The sequence below is a fragment of the Sorex fumeus genome, unplaced genomic scaffold (genome assembly GCF_029834395.1).
Source record: "Sorex fumeus unplaced genomic scaffold, SorFum_2.1 ptg000045l, whole genome shotgun sequence".
In the NCBI taxonomy this organism is placed as follows: domain Eukaryota; kingdom Metazoa; phylum Chordata; class Mammalia; order Eulipotyphla; family Soricidae; genus Sorex; species Sorex fumeus.
The window spans coordinates 20460123-20483214 of record NW_026606102.1 but is presented as its reverse complement, the minus strand read 5'-3'; the positions used below and the strand labels follow the sequence as shown (position 1 = coordinate 20483214).

General features: G+C 57.2%; 1 protein-coding gene across 1 annotated transcript in view; it reads right to left on the bottom strand.

Moving 5' to 3' along the window:
• The window catches only part of MARF1 (meiosis regulator and mRNA stability factor 1), a 33784-nt gene extending 11514 nt beyond the window's left edge, over positions 1-22270 (bottom strand). Inside the window, exons 1-15 of the mRNA XM_056122262.1 lie at positions 22166-22270; positions 17318-17519; positions 14908-15609; positions 13791-13959; positions 12904-13130; positions 11318-11435; positions 10173-10345; positions 8210-8620; positions 7882-8042; positions 7634-7786; positions 6223-6421; positions 4620-4798; positions 2854-2934; positions 839-1075; positions 620-739 (exon numbers count right to left, since the gene is read on the bottom strand). Coding sequence (XP_055978237.1) covers positions 620-739; positions 839-1075; positions 2854-2934; positions 4620-4798; positions 6223-6421; positions 7634-7786; positions 7882-8042; positions 8210-8620; positions 10173-10345; positions 11318-11435; positions 12904-13130; positions 13791-13959; positions 14908-15609; positions 17318-17461 — 3074 coding nt within the window. The 5' untranslated portion in view covers positions 17462-17519; positions 22166-22270. The remainder of the gene's footprint in view (positions 1-619; positions 740-838; positions 1076-2853; positions 2935-4619; positions 4799-6222; positions 6422-7633; positions 7787-7881; positions 8043-8209; positions 8621-10172; positions 10346-11317; positions 11436-12903; positions 13131-13790; positions 13960-14907; positions 15610-17317; positions 17520-22165) is intronic.
• Positions 22271-23092: the final 822 nt, after the last annotated feature.

The following is a 23092-nucleotide window of genomic DNA, read 5'->3' as shown; positions in this document are numbered from 1 at the left end:
AGCCACTGTGTGCTCTCCAGCACCCCAGGGTCCCCCATGTACCGACAGAGCCAGGAGTAGCCCCGAACACTCGAGCTGCGGGTGACCCAAGAACCAAGGGACTCTTGAGGAGACGGTACAGGGGCTGCCACCCAATCCCCCGCCAGCGTTAGTGTATCCTGGTGTCAGGCCAGTCTACTCCGGGCCCGTGGGGTAGCCAAGGGGGCTTCTGTACTGCAGACACGGTGGGGAGTGGGGGTGGGAGTGCACGGAGCGACAGCACAGCGGGGAGGGTGTTTTCCTTGCACACATTCGACCCGAGTTTGATCCATGACATCCCACGGGGTCCCCCTGAGCACCGCCAGAGTTAATTCCCGAATGCAGAGGCAGGAGAAACCCCCGAGCATTACTAGTTGTGACCCAAAAAAACCAAAACAAAATACACTTTCCAGCTCGACTCCCGAGCACCTGGCCCCCAACCCGAGACATGGCCTGAGCGTGAGCGCCCGGCTCGACGGCTGGAAGAAGTGTCCCGCAGGGTTGGAAGAAGCGGCCTGCAGGACACGCTTCCACTCGAGGAGTGTTGGGGGCAAGTAAAGCCAGGGCAGAGGGGCGCGAGGCAGCTGCGGCCCTTGCCCACCTCAACAGCGGCACCGTGCCCTCATGTGTCTGCAGCAGGCTGTGCACCTGCGGAGCGAACGTCTTCAGAGACAGGATCACGAAGGGAATCTTGTACGAGTCCGGGTCAAACTCATGTTCACTGCAGAGAGAGAGCGAGCGAACTGTTGAGCTGGCATGCGGGGAGTGGGGCGGCGGCGGGGTTGGCAGGAGCAGGTGCCGGGCCTCCCGGAGACCCCACCTGAAATTCGGGTCAGCACAGTGCTGCCTGCAGACGGGCTCGTGGTACTCGAGCTCCTCGAAGATGATGGGGCTGCAGTTGGTGGAGGAGCCGTCGTGCGACTGGGAGGAGCCCAGGGGGCTCTGGCGGGCCTGGCTGCTGGGCAGGAGACACACCAGCCGGCCGCTGCCCTGCTCACGGACGGCCACCGTGTCTGTCAGCTTGTACAGATCCGACACGTTGAGCTTGTGGCCGAACCTGAGGGGTGAGACCACAGAGGCAGGTGGTGGCCAGCAGCGCGTCTGAGTCCCGGGGCCCTGGGGCCCCAGGAGCACCCAGGAGCCCCGGGCGGTTCCAGCAAGGAGCTCGGCCTGGCCGGTGAGGGCAGCGCCTCCGCCCAATGTTGCTTCCGAGACAGCCCCGTTCGTGGGGCTTGGAGCCGCCTGGCTCGGCCCACGTGCCCCGAGTCCCACCGCAGGACTAACCTGGCCCCTGGAATCGTGGGGCGATGCCACCCACCCACCCCCATGCACGGGACTGATGTGAGGATGAGGCTCTGGGGAGCGCCTGGCACACAGCCAGAGCCCTGAGCATCTGTCCCACCCCTGGTGTCCCCCCACCTCGGTCCGGCTTCCCCAAGACGAAACTGCTCACCGACTCGGGACACAGATGCTACATCTCCCACACGGATCTCACCCAGGGCTGAGGCACAGGGTCCCTGCTTCCTCCTCACCCTCGCACGGTGCTCTGGGGCGTCACCCCACACCCCTGGCAGCACCCTCGCCTCCGGCACCCACTTCTGGCCTTCCGGGACCACCTGCAGCCAAATTCCTTCAGAGCTGACTCAGGAGTGTCTCCGAGTGCAAGAACTAACTGCTCGGTCCCACCTTCTGCCAGTGCTTAAAAAAACCAGCCACGGCACCTTCCAGAATCACTTTCTCTCTCCGCCCCCTCCCACCCCAAACCTCACATTCTTTCTTTTCCGAGTTCTACCAGACAACCATCCCCTCAATTATCAAGGATAAAAACTACTCAGAAGGCTGGAGTGAAGAGACACTTGCCTTGCACACAGCTGACTTGATCCCCAGCACCTCATAGGTCCGCCCAGCCCCACCAGGAGTGAGCCCTGGGCACAGGGCCAGGGGTAAGCCCTGAGCCTCATTGGCCATGGCCCAAACCAGATAGAACGCGCGGCCCCTCAGACTGTGGCTGGCATGAGCAGCCTGTACTGACAGCTCTGGAAGCTTCGGGGCCTCAGCTCCCGCTGAGCCGCGGACCCTGCTCGCTCTGGCTCGGACGCTGCGGCCACCAGCGCAGGTCCTGGCTGTGGCTACAGCACCCAGAGCTGCCCATGGCCCCCCGACGGTGAGTGAGGGGGGCGCTGCTCCCATTCTGCTCCACCCGCCGCAGCCCCAGCGCCCACTCCCAGTGTGCCCTCCCTCGGACGCTGTCCTCTGAGAGTGTCCTCTCTCTCCTTCCCGGCGGGAGCGCCACATGGTAAGGACCATGCCGTGCCAGCTTTGCGGCCGCCCTAAGCCCCCTCCCCCCCGGGGCACTTCTTGGGTCCATAGCCACAGTGCAGGGGTTCGGCTGTCCCAAGCCTGCTGAAACTGACCGTCTGAAAGACGCTGGGAAGCGTCCCCTAGGGACCCGTCAGTCAGCTGGCGGGAGAAATAAAAATACGGTGGACTGAGGTCTAAATATGCTGAGCACTCAAGGTCTGAAAGTGTAGGTCAAAAACCAGGAAACGGGAACCGGAGTGATAGTGCCGTGGGATGGGTGCTTGCCTTGCAAACGGCTGACCCGAGTTCGATCTCTGGCATCCCAAAGGGTCCCCTGGGCACCACCAGGAGTAATTCCTGAGTGCAGAGCCAGGAGTAGCCCCTGAGCATTGCCGGGGGTGACCCCAAACAAACAGAAAACAGCGTCTCTGTTCCATTCCCGACAACATGCTAAGAAGTTCTAAGTCATCCCATGATTTAGGCACGGAATTCAGTGCTGGGGAGGGGGGGGGGGGAGGGCAGGATCAAACTTACTTCTTTTCATAGATATCTGTAAACTTAAAAAGGGGCAGACAGCAGGCAGGGGCATCCTGAAGAATGGACATGGCTTCTGCGCTGCAGGACAAAAGTGGAATCAATCAGAACACAGATCGCTTCCTGGCCCTCAAATTAGATTTTGGTTTGTTTTGGGGTTACACCCAGCAGTGCTCAGGGCTCACTACTGGCTCACTTGGGGGGGGGGTATAGTGGATGCCAGGGACTAAACCCAGGTCAACCACATGCCAGGCTCATGCCATAACCCGCGCACTAACCTCCAGTACCCCCAAGTTGTACCGTAAACACACCTCAGGGCTGAGGGTGTGGCCTATTCACAGAGCATCTGCTGGGCAGGCACGAAGCCCTGGGTTCCATGCATACTTCTGAGCTTTGCAAACTTTCTTCAACATGTTAATTTTACCCGACTTTAACAAAAAAACTTACGGGGCCGGGAGAGGGTACAGTATCAGGCGGACCAAGTCTGAGTCCCGGGACACAGCAGAACAGTAGGTGGACCCTGCTTTGATTCCTGGCACCACACAGGGCCCTGGAGGACCCATCAATGGTCTCCCCAACCCCGCAGGGCCCAAGCAGCACCACATTCTCAGGCCTGTGCCTGAACAATCAGCCCAGCTGACTGCCTCCTGAGCAATGCTGGGGGGGGGGGGCCAAAAATAAAAACCACCCCGGAACACAGAAATCTTCCCCCAATACACAAAAATACAATCAAACTAAACCCTTAGAAAAACACAGCACACGTCAGATCATTGAAAAGCCTGAAGAAAAGTGTGTTTCACTAACTTTGCCCACAACAGGGAGAAAAACTCAGCTGAATGAAACCCTCCACAGATTCCTCAACATGGCAGTTACTCGACGCTGGTGGAGAGAGGTGCCCAGGACTGGGCGTCTGACCAAGGCTGAAAACTGGCCTGCAGATAGCTGGCCTGATGGCTCAGTCCTTGGGCCCGGAGATGAGGTCCCAGCTGGGCTTATAGGTCTGGGACTGCCCGAAGGGAAAAGTTATTTTTTTTCTGTACTCCCCCACCCCCATGCAGGGGACCAAACTCAGGGCCTTGGGCAGACAAGACAGGTGCTCTACTTCACACACTAATCTCCTCTTCTGCCAAAGTGGGAAGAACCTATTTAAAGCTTTACAGGTTCACAGACTGTGACGGCAGATGCCTCCTATTTCAAGAGCCTGTTCTGAGCGTGTCGTCTGTTCCTCTGCCCCTCACTGCCAAGTTTACACTGGACTTGACCTTCCACTAATCACCTGGCATGCGTAAAATGTTTTAACTCCTTTATTTCTAACCTGCAGTTCGGAGTGAGCATTATTACCTATGGCGCCACCACAAGAAGGCCGAGAGGATGGGAGACGCATGCTGAAAGTAGACTATAGACCGAACATGATTGCCACTCAATGCCTCTCTTGCAAACCACAGGACCCAAAGGGAGAGAGATAGAACAAAAGGGAATGCCCTGCCACAGAGGCAGGGTGGGATGAGGGGATGGGGGGTGGGAGGGATGCTGGGACCGTGGTGGTGGAGGATGGGCGCTGGTGGAGGGATGGGTACTCGATCATTGTATAACTGAAACCCAAGCACAGAAATTTATAAGTCTATAACAGTACCTTGTGGTGTTTCACTAATAAAACAAAACAAACAAACAAACAAAAACCCTATTTATTCCTGAATTTTCTGGACCAAGTTTCCTGAACGAAATGACTTGAATTTTTTTTTTTGCACGTTTCATTTTGTTTTTACCTCAGTAAAGACAGTGACTTATTAGCAGTTCCAGTAGCCAGTGAGACCAGGATCTTCTTGCTGCCAATTTTGTGTCTGTGGAGGCTATTCACTGCGCTATTTGCTTCTTGCAAACTCTCCATCTGCACCACGGCCCGGAGCTGGTAATCCGTGTGGGGGCTCAGCTCCACAGCCTTCACCTGGGGAGGCAGAGAGGCGAACAGGCCCTTGCAACTGCAACCACAGCTCCTGGCACGAAGACTGCACTTGGACCTCCCAGAACCTCAGCGAGCCAGGAAAGGTGACCTTCGGGTACACAGATCAAGCTGGGCTGCCCGCGGCCTCCAGCACACACCGCAATTTAAGGCAGGCCTGGAGGCCAGGGCGCCTACCAGGACACTGCAGAAGCCCAAGGCCCAGGAATAGAGAGACAGGGAGAGTTGGGAGAGGGGAGAAGGAGAGAGGGAGAAAGAGTGGAAGAGAGAGAGTGGTAAAGAGAGAGGGAGAGAGAGGGAGAAGAGAGGGAGGAGAGAGAGGGAGACAGAGGGAGAGGGAGAGAGGAGAGAAAAAGGAGAGAGGGGAGGGGAGGGGAGGGGAGGGGAGGGGGAGGGGGAGGGGAGGGGAGGGGAGGGGGAGAGAGGGAGAAAGAGTGGGAGAGAGAGAGTGGTAAAGAGAGAGGGAGAGAGAGGGAGAAGAGAGGGAGGAGAGAGAGGGAGACAGAGGGAGAGGGAGAGAGGAGAGAAAAAGGAGAGAGGGGAGGGGAGGGGAGGGGGAGGGGAGGAGAGGGGGGAGGGGAGGGGAGGGGAGGGGGAGAGAGGGAGAAAGAGTGGGAGAGAGAGAGTGGTAAAGAGAGAGGGAGAGAGAGGGAGAAGAGAGGGAGGAGAGAGAGGGAGACAGAGGGAGAGGGAGAGAGGAGAGAAAAAGGAGAGAGGGGAGGGGAGGGGAGGGGAGGGGAGGGGAGGGGGGAGGGGAGGGGAGGGGAGGGGGAGAGAGGGAGAAAGAGTGGGAGAGAGAGAGTGGTAAAGAGAGAGGGAGAGAGAGGGAGGAGAGAGAGGGAGACAGAGGGAGAGGGAGAGAGGAGAGAAAAAGGAGAGAGGGGAGGGGAGGGGAGGGGAGGGGAGGGGAGGGGGGAGGGGAGGGGGAGAAACTGATTCTGGAAAAGGCACCTACAACCAGGATCTTACACCATGAGAGGATAAGAAAGGCTTTGGCAAAGCCCCAGAATCCTTCCTGTGCGTGCCAGCGGCCAGCGCTGAGCCAGCGGCCCGTCCTTCCCTCCCACGCCAGCTCCTGCCCATGGCCAGCAGGGCTGCCTGCAGCTTACCTGACCCCGAGGGCTGGGATCCCCACACGGCATGGACGCCCCCACCCCACCGTAAAGCAGACCAGAGGTGGGGTCGGAGCAACAGGACAGCGGGGAGGGCATCTATCTTGCATGTAGCCGACCCAGGTTCAATCCCTGGCAGCCCACAAGGTCCCCTGAGAGAGCACTGGCAGGAGTGATCCCCAGGTACAGAGTCGGGCTGGCCCAGAGACAGAAACCCAGCACACTGGAGCAGACCAGAGGGGCAGGGGAGCTCCCGGTAGCAGGCGGGGGCTGGACAAAGCCGGGAGGAGCAGTCACCTTGCCGTGCCGAGAGAAGGCCTCGAGCAGCAGCTGCTGCAGCTCCTTCCGGGACAGCCGGTAGTCCAGGTTGCTGACCTGGACATCAGCCCCGTTCACAAACGGGTCGGGGCAGTCGCCGCCGCTGCCGCCGCCGCTCGAGCTTGCCGTGTTGAAGGCCAGCGGGGACGTCCTGTTTAAGAGGTTCGGAGACATACTCCTGCTTGAAGACACAGAGAGAGGCAGTTCGTGATGAGCGGCCACTTCCCGCTCCGTTTATTCCTGGCGTTGGTCCGCTCACTGGCTACAGACAGAAACCGTTTCTCAGGCACCGATCTGGCTTCCAGGCCGGCTGCCACCTCACACGTGCCCCGAGAGCGCCCCTTCGGTTCCTGAACACCTGGAACTGTGCTGAGCATCAAAAAGTCCTTCCGTGGATTATTTCAAGGTAAAGACAAAAACTACAGGCCGGCTCGAGTCGCTTCTTTTCCACCCGGGCCCCTTCTGTTGGGCTGGCGGGTGACGGCAACTCACGTCAGGAAGGGTCTCCAGCTCTGAGCTCAGGAGTTCCCGCTCCTATGCTATGGCCCCTCACATTTTCTTTTCCTTTTTTGGGGGGGATGTTTGGGCCACACCTGATGGTGCTCAGGGCTGTCTCTCGGCTCCGCACTCAGGAGTCACTCCTGGCACAGCCTGGGGGACCCCCTGGGGTGCTGGGGACTGATCCCAAGTCGGCCACGTGCAAGGCAAGTGCAGTACCCACTGCGCTATCTCTGCAGCTCCCACATACAAGAAAACTTTTATGGGAGCTTTGAGTTGCCACTTTCCAGGTCCAGGTCACTCCCCCAGAGCCTTCACCGAGCCCCACAGGGCCCAGGCCAGAAGGGGCTCCTGGGCGTGACCCGGCCTCCTGGCCTGACTGCCCGTCCCACCTCGGTGGGGAGCGTAGCTCCTGACAGAACCCAACAGCGGCCGTGGAGCCCCTTGCCTCTCAGGCCACCACCCTGTCCCCTGGGAAGGGGCCGGCCAGGCAACGTGGCGTGGGAACCCCCTCAACACAACACGCCACCGGAGCAGCAAGACACCTGAGTGGCGGCTGCCACCGATCCTGGCCTCCGACCTCTGCCTCTCCCACCGGGGTGGGGCAGACACAGCGAGAACCCCACTTCCCGTGTCAGCGGGAGCTGGCAAGGGAGGGGGCAGCCGAGTCCCGCCCCCTTCCCTGTGCGTCCGTGATCCCTCAGCACTGCGTGGCAAGCCGAGTGCTCTGTGCTTGGCTTCCTCTGGCAGGGGGAGGCTCCCGAGCAGTGCTCAGGGGCTCGGGGCCACTTCCGGCGTGCTCAGGGGCCTCCTGGTGCCCGGATGGAAGCCGGGTCGCCCACACCTCGCCCTCAGACACCCGAGGCCCCTGCAGGCTGCAAGCTGGACTCACCGAGACCAGGCCTGGGGCGCGTGGAGAGGCCCTGCCTGGCGGGACGCCATGAGCTTGCTGAAGGCAGAGGGGTAGCTCACTCGGAACAGACTCTCCTCCAGCTCCTGCCTCTCCATGGGGGAGGCAGCGGCGCTCCGGCCGGGGTTCTCTTTCCTAACGGGGAGAGGGAAGAGCGGAGAGGAAGTGGGTCTCTCCGCACCCGCACGCACGCGCACCCAGCAGCCCCAGGACGGGCCACGGGGACCTACTTCGGGTTGGCCTTGGGAACGGGCTCGGCCAGCGCCGAGGCTTTCGACACGGGTGCGGGGGTGGCACTTGAACTTCTGTGAGCGGGGGCGACCAGCCGCAGGTGGCCTGGCTGGGGCTCGCTGCTCCTCGTGCCCGTCTTTGGTTCCAGGTGGCACAGCTCCTGGGAAGACACCAGGGCCGCGAGGACAAGCATCAAGTCCCCGAGAGGAGTCAGACCCGCTGGGGACGCACCACCCCATGGCAAGAGGGAGACAGCCTGAGGCAGGCCCGGGGGGCAGAACCGGGACCGGGGACCACGTCAGAAGCCGGAGCCAGGGCGGAGGTTACCTGCAGACTCTTGACGTGGGGGGTCTTCGCGGCCGGGCCCAAGCTGGCGGGCACCCCCTTCCCTGGCGCCGGCTCGCCCGCGTCCCTGAGCAGGCAGAGTTTCGCGCCCTTCTGCTTCCTGGGAGACTTCACTTTGTCGCCTAGGGCACCGGAACCCTTCGTCTCACAGAGGTCTCTGCTTTGGGGGGTGAAGGACACGACAATCCGGTTCCCGAAGACGTCCTCGTTCTCCATGCGCTTCTGGGCCCGCTCGGCGCTGTCCTGGGTCAGGAAGCGCAGCACCGCGCTGCAGCCGCTGATGCTCAGCACTTTGCCGCCGCAGTTGTCCGACAGGCGCCGGAGCCGGTTGCCGACGCTCTTGCCATCCTTGTTTGCTGGGAGGTTATAAACATAGAGCAGGGTGTGGCACTGCTGATACAGAGGAAGAGCGTCAACCCGAGGGCACGTGGCAGCGGCCACGTACAAACAACCGCGCGCGGGGCTACGCTGCAGCTGGGGCGCGGGGAGGGCGGCTCGATGAGGCGGGACTCGCTGGCGTCCGACGCCACCGTCAACAGCCCACGAGTAAACAAGAGCAGACCTGCAGGACCCCAAAGGATCGGGCTTGGTGGTTGTTTGTGTTCCGGCTTTAAGCCAGAACCCACCAAGATGGGCGGCCTGATACTGCGCCTGATGCGATGGGTCCCAGGGGAGAGGCGGGAATGTCGAAGCGCGGCAGGAGAAACGCAGCCACAGCCGAGAGGCTGAGAACGCGGGTGCTGACAGGGGTGCACGGGGGCAGGGGAGGAGGAGGGAGAGCCGGGACAGGGCAGGGCCTCTGGGATCCCCCGTGAAAACCGCCTCGAGCACGTTTCGCCCTGGGCCAGGGCCTATCCGTAACGTTAACAACAGGGATGCATGGGATGGGCAGCGCAAGCAGTGGACGGGGCTGGACGGGGCTAGTCTGAGCTGCTGCAAGGAGACGAACGGCCTCCAGGGAGTCCCTCCCATGGAGAGGCCGGATGGGATCCTCTCTGAGCCGCATCCCCAGCGCGCAAGTCAGGCAGCCAAGCTGCTCTTGTCGTCAGGGAGCAGCCACTCATCTGGTCACCCCACCGATATCCACCTGATTATTACCTGGGGTGGGCGTGGGGCTGCACCCAGCAGTGTCCAGAGACCACGCCGGGCGGTGCTTGGGGGACACGCAGTGCTGGGGAGCACATGTGCGTCTTCCCCGTGGGCGACATGCACTCACCCTCTGAGCCGTCTCTCCAGACTCTGCTCTCGCCAGCCTGGACTTCCAGGCTGCCACCTCTATTCAGCACTGTGGCCGACATTGGCATCCCGAAGCAACCAGAACAAGGGTGTAGGAGTGCTCGCTCTGCCGGAAAGCGCCTGCCCCCCAACCCTCTGGGTGCACAGGCCACCCCAAGGGGGAAGGAACCCATCCTCAGGCTCTCTGCCAAGACACGCGCCGAGGGCAGGCGGAGCTGGAGGGGTGCCTAGTCACGGCAGGGGCACCTCCAGTAACTGCAGCACAAAGAGAAACGCTCTCACCGACACGAAGCAACCACAGCTGGACTGGGGCCGGGAAATCAAACGCCAACCCCCTGTGATATTTGAAAGAGCCGAGAGCCTGGGGGCCCGCAATACAGCGCCAGGTTGACGCGCTGGCCTTGCACGCATCCCACCCAGGTTCAATCCCCGGCACCCCATGTGGTGCCCTGGGCACCGCCAGAAGTGACCCTGAGTGCAGAGCCAGGAGTTGTGGCCCCAAAAGCAGACCAACAGAAAAGATAAAGCGCTCGAGCAGATGCTCCTGCTTCGGTTGTCTCTTTGGAAGAGAAAGACCAAAAGGAATTCTAGGTCTGATTTCGGGGGGGGGGGGGGGCATCAGAGGATCATACAAGGTCACTTCAGCCACTTCGCTTCCCAGGGGCTGCCTGGGCTCTGGGGGACAGCAAAGAGGAGGCCCCCCACTCACCGGCACTTTCAGCGGTAGCCTGGGGGGCAGGTCAGAGACGAACTCTTCGAACCGGATCAGCTCATGGGCGTGGTGCAGCAGAGCCTCCGAGGCCTGGTTTTTGTGGACCAAGATGATATGGAAGCCATGCCTGTGTCTCAAGTCACTGAGCTCCAACGCGAAGTTCACATCAGCTGGAAGGAAAGGCACAGCCCGCCCCCAGCCCCAAACATTAGGCGCGCTGGGCCAAGGCAGTGGCCTCGCCGGACACCCACCGAGGGGGAGGAAAAGCTGCTCCCTCCCTCCTCTCTGCAGAACCCCAAGCCCCACAAGCCCGCCAGGCGTGATTCCGAAACACAGAATCAGGAGAAGCCCTGAGCACTGTCAGGTGTGACCACCAAAACAAAAAACAACAAAAAAAGAAAAGACCAGATACAGTACAGACTTGCCCATGGCCAACCAGTTCGATCCCCAGTTCAACCCCCACATCCCACATGGTGCCCCAAGCACTGCCAGCCAGGAGCGACTGCTGCATGCTCAGCGGGAGTAAGCATTTGGTTGGTGAAGCCCCATGTCAACACCAACCAGCAAGCGAGCAGGCGAAACAAAGAATCCTGCTCACATTCGACAAAGAAACACAGAAACCTCTCGAGCCCCAACCCTTTCCCGTGACGGTTCAGAAAAATCAAATCCCGAAACCCGTGGGCGAATCTGAGGGCCGCGACGTGGTGTGGTGTGGGGCCCCTGGCCCTGTTTGGGGTCCGCCCCCCAGAACTGTGAAATAAAAAGGAGGGAGGGACAGAACAGCGAGAGCGATCATCACATGCATCTGTGAGGGGGGAATCCTCACCATTTGTAAACCCTTGATGGAGAAAACACTGAGTGTTCCGAGCAGGCGGAAATGAAAGTTTACCAAGACTGTTGTCTCCAGGAGGGTGGTAAACGAAACCCTTAGGGACCAAGGGCTGGGGATGTGGCAACAGGCTCTTGCCCACAGGTGTGAGGCCCTGGGTCCGAGTCCTTGTAGCTCGCCCCCGACCCCCACACACATGCACAAAAGCACATCATGGTGCCCCACATCCTTCAACCTCTCTGGAGGCGCGTTTTACTAGGACACGGTTGTGTCTGGCCTCTAGAACCCCCTGCAGTGAGGCCGCCGCACTCACTTGACACAAGGACCACGGTGGCCGGAGCAGCGTGTGTATTCGCGAACCTTCGTAGACTCTGGCGCAGTTTGTCATCGGCCGCGTTCTTTGCTGTGGCGTTGATATGAGCAACGGTCACCTACATGGATTCACAAGACGCCGAACGTGCAGGGCATGAGCACACGAGAAGAGCACTAGGCATTCTCCCCATACCCAAACAGACAGTCCCGGAGGGGGAAAGGTGTCTAGTATCATTATTGTCACTCAGGAATGGGCCAAAACAGAAAAAAGTTTGCAACCAGCTCTCAGTAATTTGAACACAGATTCTCCATATGAGTGAACTGAGTCCATAATTCCAGCTGGGCTTATTTCCAACCTTTGGCTTCTGCACTCCATCTATGTCCTCATTTTCAGAAAAAGGAAAAAAGAAAAAAGGGAGGAGAAATATAAAGTAATGAAGTAACTTTTGCACACCAGCTGGGGGTGGCAGGGATTTGATGAATGAGTAATGATTTGGGGTATTTGATGTCAGGTATCTGTGGTCTGTGACAAGGAGAGAAGAGGTATTTATCTTTAAGGGCACTAAAATAATGTTGGTGTCTTTAATAAACCAATCAGGAACATCAATAACCTGGCTTTTTTGTGGGGGGAAGGTTTTGGGGCCCCATCCAGCAGTGCCCAGGGATCACTCCTGACTGCGCTCAAGGTTCACTCCTGGCAGTGCGTGGGGACTATATGGGATGCTGGGGATCAAAACCCGGTTGGGCCAAGTGCAAGGCTAAGTGTCCTACCTGCTGTACTATAACCCTGGCCCACTAAGAACAATCTTCAAAGTCAGGAAAAGGTTTCTGAGAGATGCCTCAACTTCAAGCAACATAAAAAAGATTTCTTTTTGTACAGAACATAAACATACAATTTTAAACAACAGGGTGAATAACGGGACGACTTGCCTGAGTCATAAAAATGGGATTTTTGGGGGTGGAGAGACAGTACAGGGGTGAAGGCACACTTGCCTTACATGCGGCTGACTCCAGCTCAATCCCTGGCACCCCATCTGGTTCCCTGAGGACCACCAGGAGTGGTCCCGCTAGAGCCAGGAGGAAGCCCTAAGCACCGCCAAGCATGCCCCCCTATTAAAATTCACTCAATGGGGCCCAAAGAAAGAACTGCTAATGAAGCATCTGCCTTGTACGTATTTAACCTCCAGCACGACATATGGTCTCCCAAGCCACCAGCAGTGATTCCTGAGCACAGAGCCAGGAACAAGCCAGGAGCACTGCCAGGTGCAGCCCCAAAACCCCAGTAAACAAACAAAAAGTTGCTTAACTTCAAGGGACTCAGTTTTATTTGCAAATTTCAAATAAATCCAATGAGCCTGGTTCAGCTTTGAAAACCAAAGGAAACACTCTTTTGCAACCGTCATCCATCACACGGACAGAAGTAGTTTCACTGTTAGGTCAAGAGTGAGTGAATCATTTCTAGCATTTCAGAAATTATCATACTGCCATATTATTTGCTAACGTAACACAAACGTGCTTTATTAAACATAGTTCTAACTGAAACACGTTGCCTTTTCCATCCCAGCTGACTGAGCTCTCCTTTGTTACCTGACAGTTGTTCAGTTCCTGAATCACTTCTTTGTTCTCTTTACTGATGTCGCACACACAGATGAATTCGGCCTCTCTGTGGCCTCTGAAACACTTCTCACGGATCCTCTGCACAACCGCCGTAGCCGAGCGGCCAGTGGGGACTGAGCAGTTCTCAATATCCCAGAAAACGCCAATAGGGGGCAAGTTTTCTAGCACCTGTCCGGCAAGTGCCACTTCCGGTGACCCTGGAGCAAGGGGAACACTTTCAATTGCATGTCATGATGAAGACAAGGTAATGAGCTGCAGTAATGTCACAGGCAGAGCTACGAACGACTCGTCACAGGGTGGAAAAACAGAACCATCGAGGGATGCTTAGCATAAGGGGCCCAACCTCCCCAGCTGTTCCGAGAACACAAGCGAGCCCGCGATGCCCGAGTTTTCCGGGGAAAACAGACCCAAGAGGCGAAGGACTTTGAGCCCACAGAAAACTCTGTGAAAAACAAGCTGAGGGCTGGAGCAATAGGACAGCGGGGAGAGTGTTTGTCTTGCAGGCAGCCAAGCCGGGTTCGATTCCTGGCATGCCTTATGGTTGCCTGAGCACCACCAGGAGTAATTCCTGAGTGCAGAGACAGGAGTAACTCTGAGCAGTTCCGGGTGTGACCCAAAAAGACCAAAAGGGGAAAGAAAACCCACCCCACCACAACAAAAAGAGCCTCAGTTCATCACAAAGGGCCACTGACTTACTAGTCTGAGAAAATGAGAACATTTACCAAAGACAGAGATGCATACCCACACACGCTTTTAGACTCTCGCGGGTTCCTTTAGTGGTGACTAAAGGGTGTGTTGGTATCAGAGGGCGGAGGGCTGAAACCCAAACACGTTATACCATACGTGCTGCCACTTACCGAATTTTGAAGCAGCTTTGCCTAGACTGGTTGCCAAGAGCAACGCCGTTTCTTTGCCGGCCCCCTTGGTTCCACAGCCATTGCACAGAGGAACAGGTGCCGTCTGAGTGCTTGGAGGTGGTATATTTGGCCACACTTTAGCAGCATCGATGATATTATTTCTTGCCGGCTGTTTAAAAAAAATGTAAGACAAGGAGGTGATTTCAGACATCATTTCAGAACCTAAAGTCATACAGACACCTGCTGAAAACACAACCTAACTTTTCCCTCTCCAGCAGCTAACTCTGAGAAGGTGGGCTTCCCCCCCAAATCCTCTCTCCTGGGGCCAGTTGCTTTTGACTCACAATCCCACTTCAAGCTGTGACTTGAGGAGACGGGGCAGACAGAGTCCACAGCCCAAAAGGACAGAGAGTCGGAGGCTGTGCCAGTTTCAAGAGGGGGCTCTCTGGACACAGCCCTTGGACACGCTGATCACTGAGGCCACCTTCAAGGTCCCCAGATGGCTGCACAAGAACAACACACAAGGACCTACACCGTAGCTGCATGCTGGAGACAGGGACTCACAACTGTTCTCTAACCTCTGCAGACAAAACAACCCCCCCGAGTTTGGTATCTGTGAGAAACAGATTCCTGACCACTGGGGTGTGTGTGTATATGTGTCCATGTGTCGTGTGTGTGTGTGTGTGTGTAACTGAAACAGGTTCCTGACCACCACCGGGGTGTCGGGGTGTGTATGTGTGTTTGGGGGGGGGGGGTAGCCCTGAGAGTTACCAACTACATACCAGAACACAGTCCCTGCCTATTCTTCCCTTCGCTGCTTTTAGGACCAGCAGGATTTAGGCTGAAAACTCTGGGGAGAATTTGGGGGTGGAGGGAGAGAAAACTGCTCACAGGCAAACCTCCATCCCCGTGCCCAGGAGAAACTTTCCCGAAGCACATCCACTTTCTTAAAGCCTGGAGCCAGGATCCAGCCCACGGTGACCCATGGCCTGCGGAGCTGGGCTCTGGCCACTGAGCTCCGACCCCAGCTGGACCCCAATGGTCCTAAACAGAACAAAACAAAATTCTCCCTCCAACCTCAGCAGCTGCGGGGGCGGAGGGGCAGACAGACACCCACCTTGTTGAGACAGTCTTCGCAGTACAGGGAGCCCTTCAAACACACCGGGGGGACCACGTTAAGGTGCAGGGAGCTGGTGCACAAGTGAGGCGCGAGCTCTGACGGTGAGATGTGCTCCTCCAAACGCCCGGGCACCCCACTTGTGAAATCGGAACAAGGGAAATAGGCGGCCGAGGTGCAGCCCTGCAGAGCCGGGAACGGGTACAGCTTGTGCGCCGTGCCGGGGCACGACCGGAAGTGGAGCTTCCCGCAGCAGGGCAGGTGCTTGCAGGCCAGGCTGCCATCCAGGCACACGCTGGGCGCGTCGCCCGTGATGCCGCCACTGCCGCCACCACCATTCTGCACCGAGGCACTCTGCAACGGGGGCACCGCCGGGAAAGCCGAGCCGGCCCCGACCTGACACGTGATCGTCCTGGTGCTCTGCAGGCTGCCTGTGTGAACCAAGCCCCTGGAACCTTCACCGCCGCCGCCGCCACCACCACTGCCACCGCCACCACCAAAACGCAGGGGCGAGGTGGAGGGTTCACTGGCACAATGGGCACAGCAGCTTACTCTGGGCACCGCACTCAGCTGGACTTTAGGTTGTTGAAGAGAATGAATATCTGGAAGCGGGACTGCTGGGAAGAGCTTGGCGCCAGCACGAAGGGGAGACGGGACGTCCTTGAGCGCCACAGCGACTTTCTTGTTCTCCATGTAATCTTCCTGGGCAAAGAAAAAGTGCAACACCCGTGAGCTAGTTCAGGTATGCCGCGGTCATCGCCCGATGGTCAGACGCGGCAAGGAGGCACAGCTCCACCGACGGGCATTCTGCAGAGACGGGTGGGAGGTTGGTGTCTAACAGGCAACTCCGGGGGCTGAGACACAGCACAACAGGGAGGGCACTTGCCTCGCATGCAGAGGACCGGGGTTTGATCCCCGGCATCCCAGGTGGTCCTCGGTTGAAGGCACTTTGCCATGTATGCGGTTAACCTGACTCCTGGCGCCACAAGGTACCCCAAGCACCACCAGGAGTTACCCTGGAACACCACCACCAGCTGTGACGCCCCCACCACAAAAACAAAAAAATAACAGACAACTCAAAACACTTGTGGGGATGACCATGTATGTCTCCACACCTACCCTTTGCCTCTTCCGAAGACAGACGGCACAAAAATGACACAGCCACAAAGAACAGTCAGTAGAGGTGACACACAAAATATTTTAAGGCAAATAAACAGTTGATCATTCCTACGGCCGGGCCATAAAGTATTTCAGTAAGATCTACTGGAGTAAAAGGTGCCAAACATTATGGAAAAGGTCTCTGAGGAACCATGATCTAAGACCAGAACGTCATCAGTGGGGCCGGAGAGATAGAACAGTGGGAAGGGCGCTTGACTTGCACAAAGCTGACTCAGGTTCGATCCCCCGCACCCCATACGGCCCCTCAGTCCTGCCAGGAGTAAGCCCTGAGCACCAGTGGGTGTGGCTCAAAAACAAAACACCCAAAAACAACTACAACAAAAAACCCACCGTTAAGTTTATGTTTCATGCTGGAGAGCTAGTACAGCAGATAAGGTACCTGTCTTGCATATGGCCAACCTGAGTTTAATTCCCAACAACCCCGTATGGTTCCCTGAGCCCTGCCAGGAGTGATCCCTGAGAGCAAAACCAGGAGTTAAGCCCTGAGCACTGCCAGGTGTGACCCAAAAATAAACGAAAGGTTACTTTCAAGTTAGAGAGAGTGTCCAGAGAGCCTAAGAGGTGTGGCTGACCCTGGAGCCCAGGGAACCAGCTGTGGCCAAAATAACTAACAGAAAAATGTATGTCCTCTAGCTGGATCAGTGACAAGAGCATGAAGCCTGGAGGGAAAGAAATCTACATCCTCAATGAGTCAGGGATACAACAATGTTACAAAGAGCAGCAACAGTGTGGTTTCAAGGAGAACTTGGCCCTGGTCCGCACTCCAGGCAGAACCTGTGTCCTGGTCCCTCCAGCCTCTTACCACTGTGCATAGTTTTTGTGCCAGAGCTATAGTACAACGGGTAGGGCGCTTGCCTTGCATGCGGCCAACCTAGGTCCCCTCCCAGGTCTCCATATGGTCCCCTGACACCCAGCCAGGAATGGTCCCTGAACACAGAGCAAGGAGAAAAGCCCTGAGCACTGCTGGCTGTGGTCCCAAAACAAAATAAAAATTTTTTTGTTGTAGGGACTGGAGCATAGTACAGCAGGTAGGGAGTTTGCCTTGCACACTGCCGACCCGGGTTCAATCCCTGGCAACCCATTTGGTCCCCTGAGCACTGGCAGGAGTGATCCGAGTGCAGAGCCAGGAGTTAAGACCTGAGCACTGTTCATATGACCCCAATAGAAAAAAAAATAATAAAAAAAAATTTTTGCTGTGAGTTTTAAGCATAATTTTAAAAATCTTAATTACCGTTTGGGGACTAAGTGGCAATGTCTGCTCAGGACCAGAAAAGCAATTAGAGAATTTCCAAAGCCACGGCTTAGCATCATTATCTTGTCGAAGCCATCCAAGTGTTCTGCTGCAGGGACTCTCAGCTGCGTTCCCTTCCATCATACAGCCAGACAGAGCGGTTCAACATTCTTCCATCCTTCTTTTCTTTCATTCTTCCTCCCTGTGAAGAAGGGGATTTCGATGTTATTGGCATCTGTAGAAATCTGCCGTTATTAAAGCATGAGGCTGTATATACAGTGCAGAGGAGTCTGAGAAGTTTGATCTCCAATAGCAAGAATGGAATGGTGAGGCTGGAGGGAGTGCTAGTACAGTGGGTGGGGCCCCTGCTTTGCATGTGGCTGGCCTGGGTTCGATCCCCGGCATCCCATATGGACCTGAGCCCTACCAGTAGTGATCTCTCAGCACAGACAGGAGTGAGCCCAGGGCACCACCAGGTATTGTTCTCTGACACGGCATAGAGCCTGAGGGGGCAGAACAGGGGTTAAGGCACTTGCCCTATGTGACACGGATGCAGCTTTGAACCCTCCACACTAGGTCTTCAAAGCACCTCCAGGAGTCACCCTGGGCACAGAGCTGGGAGTACTGAGCTCCCCCTCACGTGGCCCCCAAACAATTCAGATCGCCACAGAGCCACAGACAGCAGAGTGGCTAAGACACCTGCCTTCCATTCATCCAACCCTAGTCTATCCCTGGCGCCACAAGGGGTCACTCCTGATTACACAGCCAGGAATAGTCCCTGAGCACTAAGCACCACTGGGTATAGCTCAACCTCTCCGCTTCCCAAAAGTGGAATGGCTGTGAAGTATATTACAAGTTATTAAATACACACACACAGGCCAACTTGGACTCTTTATCTCTGAACTCTTGTTTCAACCAGATTTTCAAAACTCTATCATCTGGGGCCCAGAGGCAGATGAGTGGGACACCATCTGTGTGTCTCTGAGTAAATCTTCTTTTTATGTGGCCGGAGCTTCACTTAGCAAGACTGTACTTGTTTAGTCAAACTATTTGCAAAAGACACATACTTTTAGAAAAAAATAAACCTGCCATGCCCTCATGACCAGTGACATATGATTCTAAAATTTATTTAAGAGCAACCTGCTCGGCAGAGAGAAGAGGGGAGGCGGTAGCCAACCTCCTTTCTTTAAAATACATTCATTTAAGGGTCAGAGGGGTAGTGCAGGGGGGTAAGGCGCTTGCCCTGCACATGGCCAACCCAGGCCTGACGCCCAGCCCCCCATGCTGGCCCCCAAACGTAGCCAGGAGTGACCCCTGAGCCCAGAGCCAAGAGTAAGCCCTGAGCACAGCTGAGTGTACTCCCACCAGATTATTTAAAATTAAGGGGTTTTAAATTTGAAATATGCTCAAAACTTGAATGTCCATAAATAGCTTTACTGAGACACAGCAAAACACAGGAAGTTCTTCCCATGTCTACTTACATTATTACTAATGATTTTGTTGTTGCTTTGGTTGGGACGCGCCCCCCCCAGCAATAGTCAGGTGGTCTGGGGTCTACACTACTGATGCTTGGCTAACCAAGATGGACAGTTCAATGCAGCAGGGCCACACGGTGCCAGGGATCAAACTCAGGCCCCAGCACACGGTAGGGCTGTCCCCTGGTGCCAGAGGCATCTCCTTTCCGCATTGGAACAGGGTAGCCGATATTTGCAATGGAAATAGTATACACCAGCAACTGAGGGGAACTACTTTACTCTTTGCCAGTGCATCAAAGCTACAAAATTACACTAAGTCTCTATTTCCTTTTGTGCAGACTGGCTAATCATAGCCTTCAAGCTGGGAGCAAGGCAACCTACTGCCCCCAAGACACCGAATAAAGGAAGCCCACAGGGCCATTTTACTCTTCTACTCTTCCATCATCTACACCAAGCACAGGACCCTCCTACTGACACTAAACAAATACTCCTGAAGGAGAAGCAGAGTAAACAGCGGCTTCCTGGCTGGACGGTTGGGACTTGTGGAAACAGGGAGTGCACCCTGCCCCCGTGCCAGGAAAGTACGGTACTCCTCTTTCCTACAAAGCGCAGATCTCATGTCCTCCGAAATCTCTCCCGCTCCTAGAGTTTATGTCTCTGAAACAGACACAGCTCCGCGGTGCCACCTCAAGCCTTTTCCAGGCCACTGTTGAAAGTGAGCCAAAGTGGTGCACAGAACGTTTATGAGGGCTTTTATTGAATAATTCTTTATTTCCTCCTCCAGCAAATATTGAAATAAAAAATATCAAGCTATTAGTCAAATAACTGTTGAGTAGAGAAATTGATAAGGGACCAGAGTGCAGGAAGTACATTTGCTTTCCCCAAGGTTGGCCTGGGTTTGATTCCTGACACCACATATGGTCCACTGAGCACCAGCAAGTGTAGCCCCCCAAAAATACATAAATAAATGAGAAAAATAAAGATAAATTATTTAAAACAAAGTTTAGCAAGCTACAAAATGCATGTCAAACAGGCCAAACATTTTGATAATGAAATTTATTTCAAATACGATTTCATTTGTATGAATGAAATACTATCACTGGTGTGATAGCACAGTGGTAAGCACCTTGCACACAGCCGACCTGGCCGAGCTGGGTTCGATTCCTCCGCCCCTCTCGGAGAGCCCGGCAAGCTACCGGAGTATCGTGCCCTGAGTATCGGGCCCTCACGGCAAAGCCTGGCGAGACGTATTCAATATGCCAAACATAGTAACAACAAGTCTCACAATGGAGACTGGGCCCGCTGAGCAAATCGATGAACAACTGACAGAGGAACTGACAGAGACAGTGACAGCAAATATTTACTCATTTTCTACCATGTAACCATCTAACATGTGCTTGGCAAAAAAGGGTACAAACTTAAGGGGAAAATGAGGGACATATTTATGTAATTTTTTTTCCCTCAGTAAATCTTACACTGGGGGGAGGGGAACAAAGAATCCTGCAACTTGCCTAACACAATTAGCAAGAAGGCAGGTCAGATGAGTCCTCTCTTCCCCCCACACCAGGGGGGAGACGGGAACCCCCTTGTCATAATGGCAACAGAAAGTGCAAACTTTCTGGCCAGAAGCACCCAGCATCCTGAGAACATTTCAGGCATTCCCTGGAATATGGCTAAGTAGCAGGCGGTCAGCCCAGCCGGCCTGAGTGGGAGTGTCCCTTTCTCTCCCTACAGAGGTCCAGGGGCAGTGGATAAATGCCCCACGTTGCTGTAATCGCCTCACAGCAATAAAAGTTGCCATCACACTTCTGCAGAACTCTCCAATTAGCCAGCAGCTTCTCGGACAACTTCAGGACCTCTGGACCCGAATCCAGATGAGGACTGGGCAACACAGTAACAATTTCCTAGGCCCTGTTCTTTGGACTCAAGGGGACCTGTAACACTTAGAAGTAACAATTTCCTAGGCCCTGTTCTTTGGACTCAAGGGGACCTGTAACACTTAGAAGTAACAATTTCCTAGGCCCTGTTCTTTGGACTCAAGGGGACCTGTAACACTTAGAAGTAACCTTTTCCTCACTCCACTTCTAGTCTTCCTCCTCAAGCACATCCTGTTCCATTCGCTTTGTTTAAACAAAAGAAGCTTCTCTACCAGAGGGGAGTAGAGAAGACAATATAGGGTGGGCAGGGGGCTTGCCTTGCACCCGGCCCACCTGGGTTCAATCCCCGGTGCCTCATCTGGTCTCCTGAGCACTGTCAGGAGTAAAATCGCTGAGCACAGAGTCAGCCCTGAGTACTGCCGGGTTTGGACCCCACCCCTCTCAAACAAACCAAGAAAAAAAGAGCTGCTCTCACTACCGGGGTCCTGCTTCTCCTTGCCTCCCAAGAAGCCGGTTTTTCCCGCTTGATGGTCAACAACTCCAAGACGCCTCCCCCCTACCCCTGGCTGCTGAGCGAACCAGGAGCTCAAAAAAAAAAAAAAAAAACCAAAAAACACCCATCTAGGACGACCATCCGGATTCCTCCCACTTTACTGGGGGGCGGGGACAGGACAATCCTTATCCTCTCAGACCTGTGCGTGAGACTAAGAAATATCCCTGAAGCTGGGCAGCTCCAGCGCGCGCGCGTGTGTGTGTGTGTGTGTGTGTGTGTGTCGGGCGTGGGGGAAGATGCGCGGGGAAGGCGGGTGTGTATGTGGGGTGGGGGGGGTCCGGGCAACCTCCCAAGGTGTTATCAAGAGGGATGTGTGTGTGTGGGGGGGGTGTGCACGCACGTGTGTCGGGAGTGGGGGAAGAGGCCCCGGCAACCTCCCAAGGTGTCATCAGGAGGGCGTGTGTGTGTGTGTGTGTGTGTGTGTGTGTGTGTGTGTGTGTCGGGGGTGGGGGAAGATGCGCGGGGAAGGCGGGTGTGTATGTGGGGTGGGGGGGGGGGGTCCGGGCAACCTCCCAAGGTGTTATCAAGTGGGATGTGTGTGCCGGGGGTGCACGCGCGTGTCGGGAACGGGGGAAGAGGCCCCGGCAACCCCCAAGGCGTCATCAGGAGGGGGTCAGGCTCAAGCCCGGGGACGCCCGAGGGCCTCCCCGGGGGGTGCCGCCAGGAGGATGCGCGGCAAACCCCCACCCCGCCGCCGAGCCCCAGCCGTGCAAGAGCCCCGGGCTCCCAGGTGTTCGCCGTCCACGCCCGGAGGCCGCCTCCGGGGCCCGGGAGCCGCGCGCAGCAGCCACAGCCCGGACGGCCCCCGGGGGCCGGCGGGGCCCGGGCACCGTCTCCGCGAGGCCACCCTCGGCGGAGCGGCGGCGGCCGGGGTCCGGGTGACCCCCGCGGCACCCGGGACAGCCCTCCCCCGAGCAGGCCGCCCGCGCTGCCGCCCACTCACCTCGGCCACCGGCCCCACCGCGGCTCACATTCCGGCCCCGCCGCCTGCCCCCCGCCCCCCGGCCCTTTGTTTTGATTCCCGACTCCGCAGCTCCCGCCGCCGCCGCCAAGCGCGCCCTCCACTTCCGCCTCCGCGGCGCACGGCCCGTCGCAAAACGACGTCCTTCTCGCGCTCGCCCCGCCCCTTCCGGGCCCCGCTCCCCGCCCCGCTCCGGCGGCGCGGCGCGGGCGCGCGGGGCCTGCCGGGAAGGCGGGGGGGGCGGGGCCTCGCGGCCCTGCGGCCTCGTCAGGCTCAGTCCCCTCCCGAGGAGCCGCCGCGGGCCCTTCCCGGGGGCGCCCGGGCGCTGGGGGCCGGGCCCCTTGGCGAAGTCGACCGCTTCCTGCCTTCTGGCTGGGGCGTGCAGGGGCCTGAGAGCTGAGAGTGGAACGGGGCGGTGAAAGAGAAAAAGCCCCGCCCGGCCGTCTCCCGGCCTGGGCGCCAGTGGCCGCCGCGGGCGTTCGCCGGGGCGGCGGACGGTGGGATTCGGGCCGTGGGACGTCCGATCGCCCGCCCCGCCCCGCCCCGCGGCCTCCGTCGGACCACGTGGTCGCTCTTGATTCGCGAAAGCGGCCCCTGGCGCGGAGGCTACCCCGCATCTTGGTCCGCGGCGGCCCGGTGGCGAGGGGAGGGGAACAGAACGGCAGGCGGGGCCGCCCGCTCCCGTGGAAGCGCGTCTGGGCGCGACTCGGCTGGCTGCGGCCGGTGTGAGACTTTGTTGTTCTGCTTGTTACTGTCCCGGAGTCTGGGGAGAGAAGACGCGACTCGGTCAGAGGAGCACAAGCTGCCCGGCGCCAGGCCCGGCGAGGCAAGCGGGAGCCCCGGATTCGTTGCGGAACGCCTGGCAAAGTCAGGAGCAGGATGTTCGGGGGCAGAGACCGGCTTTTGAAG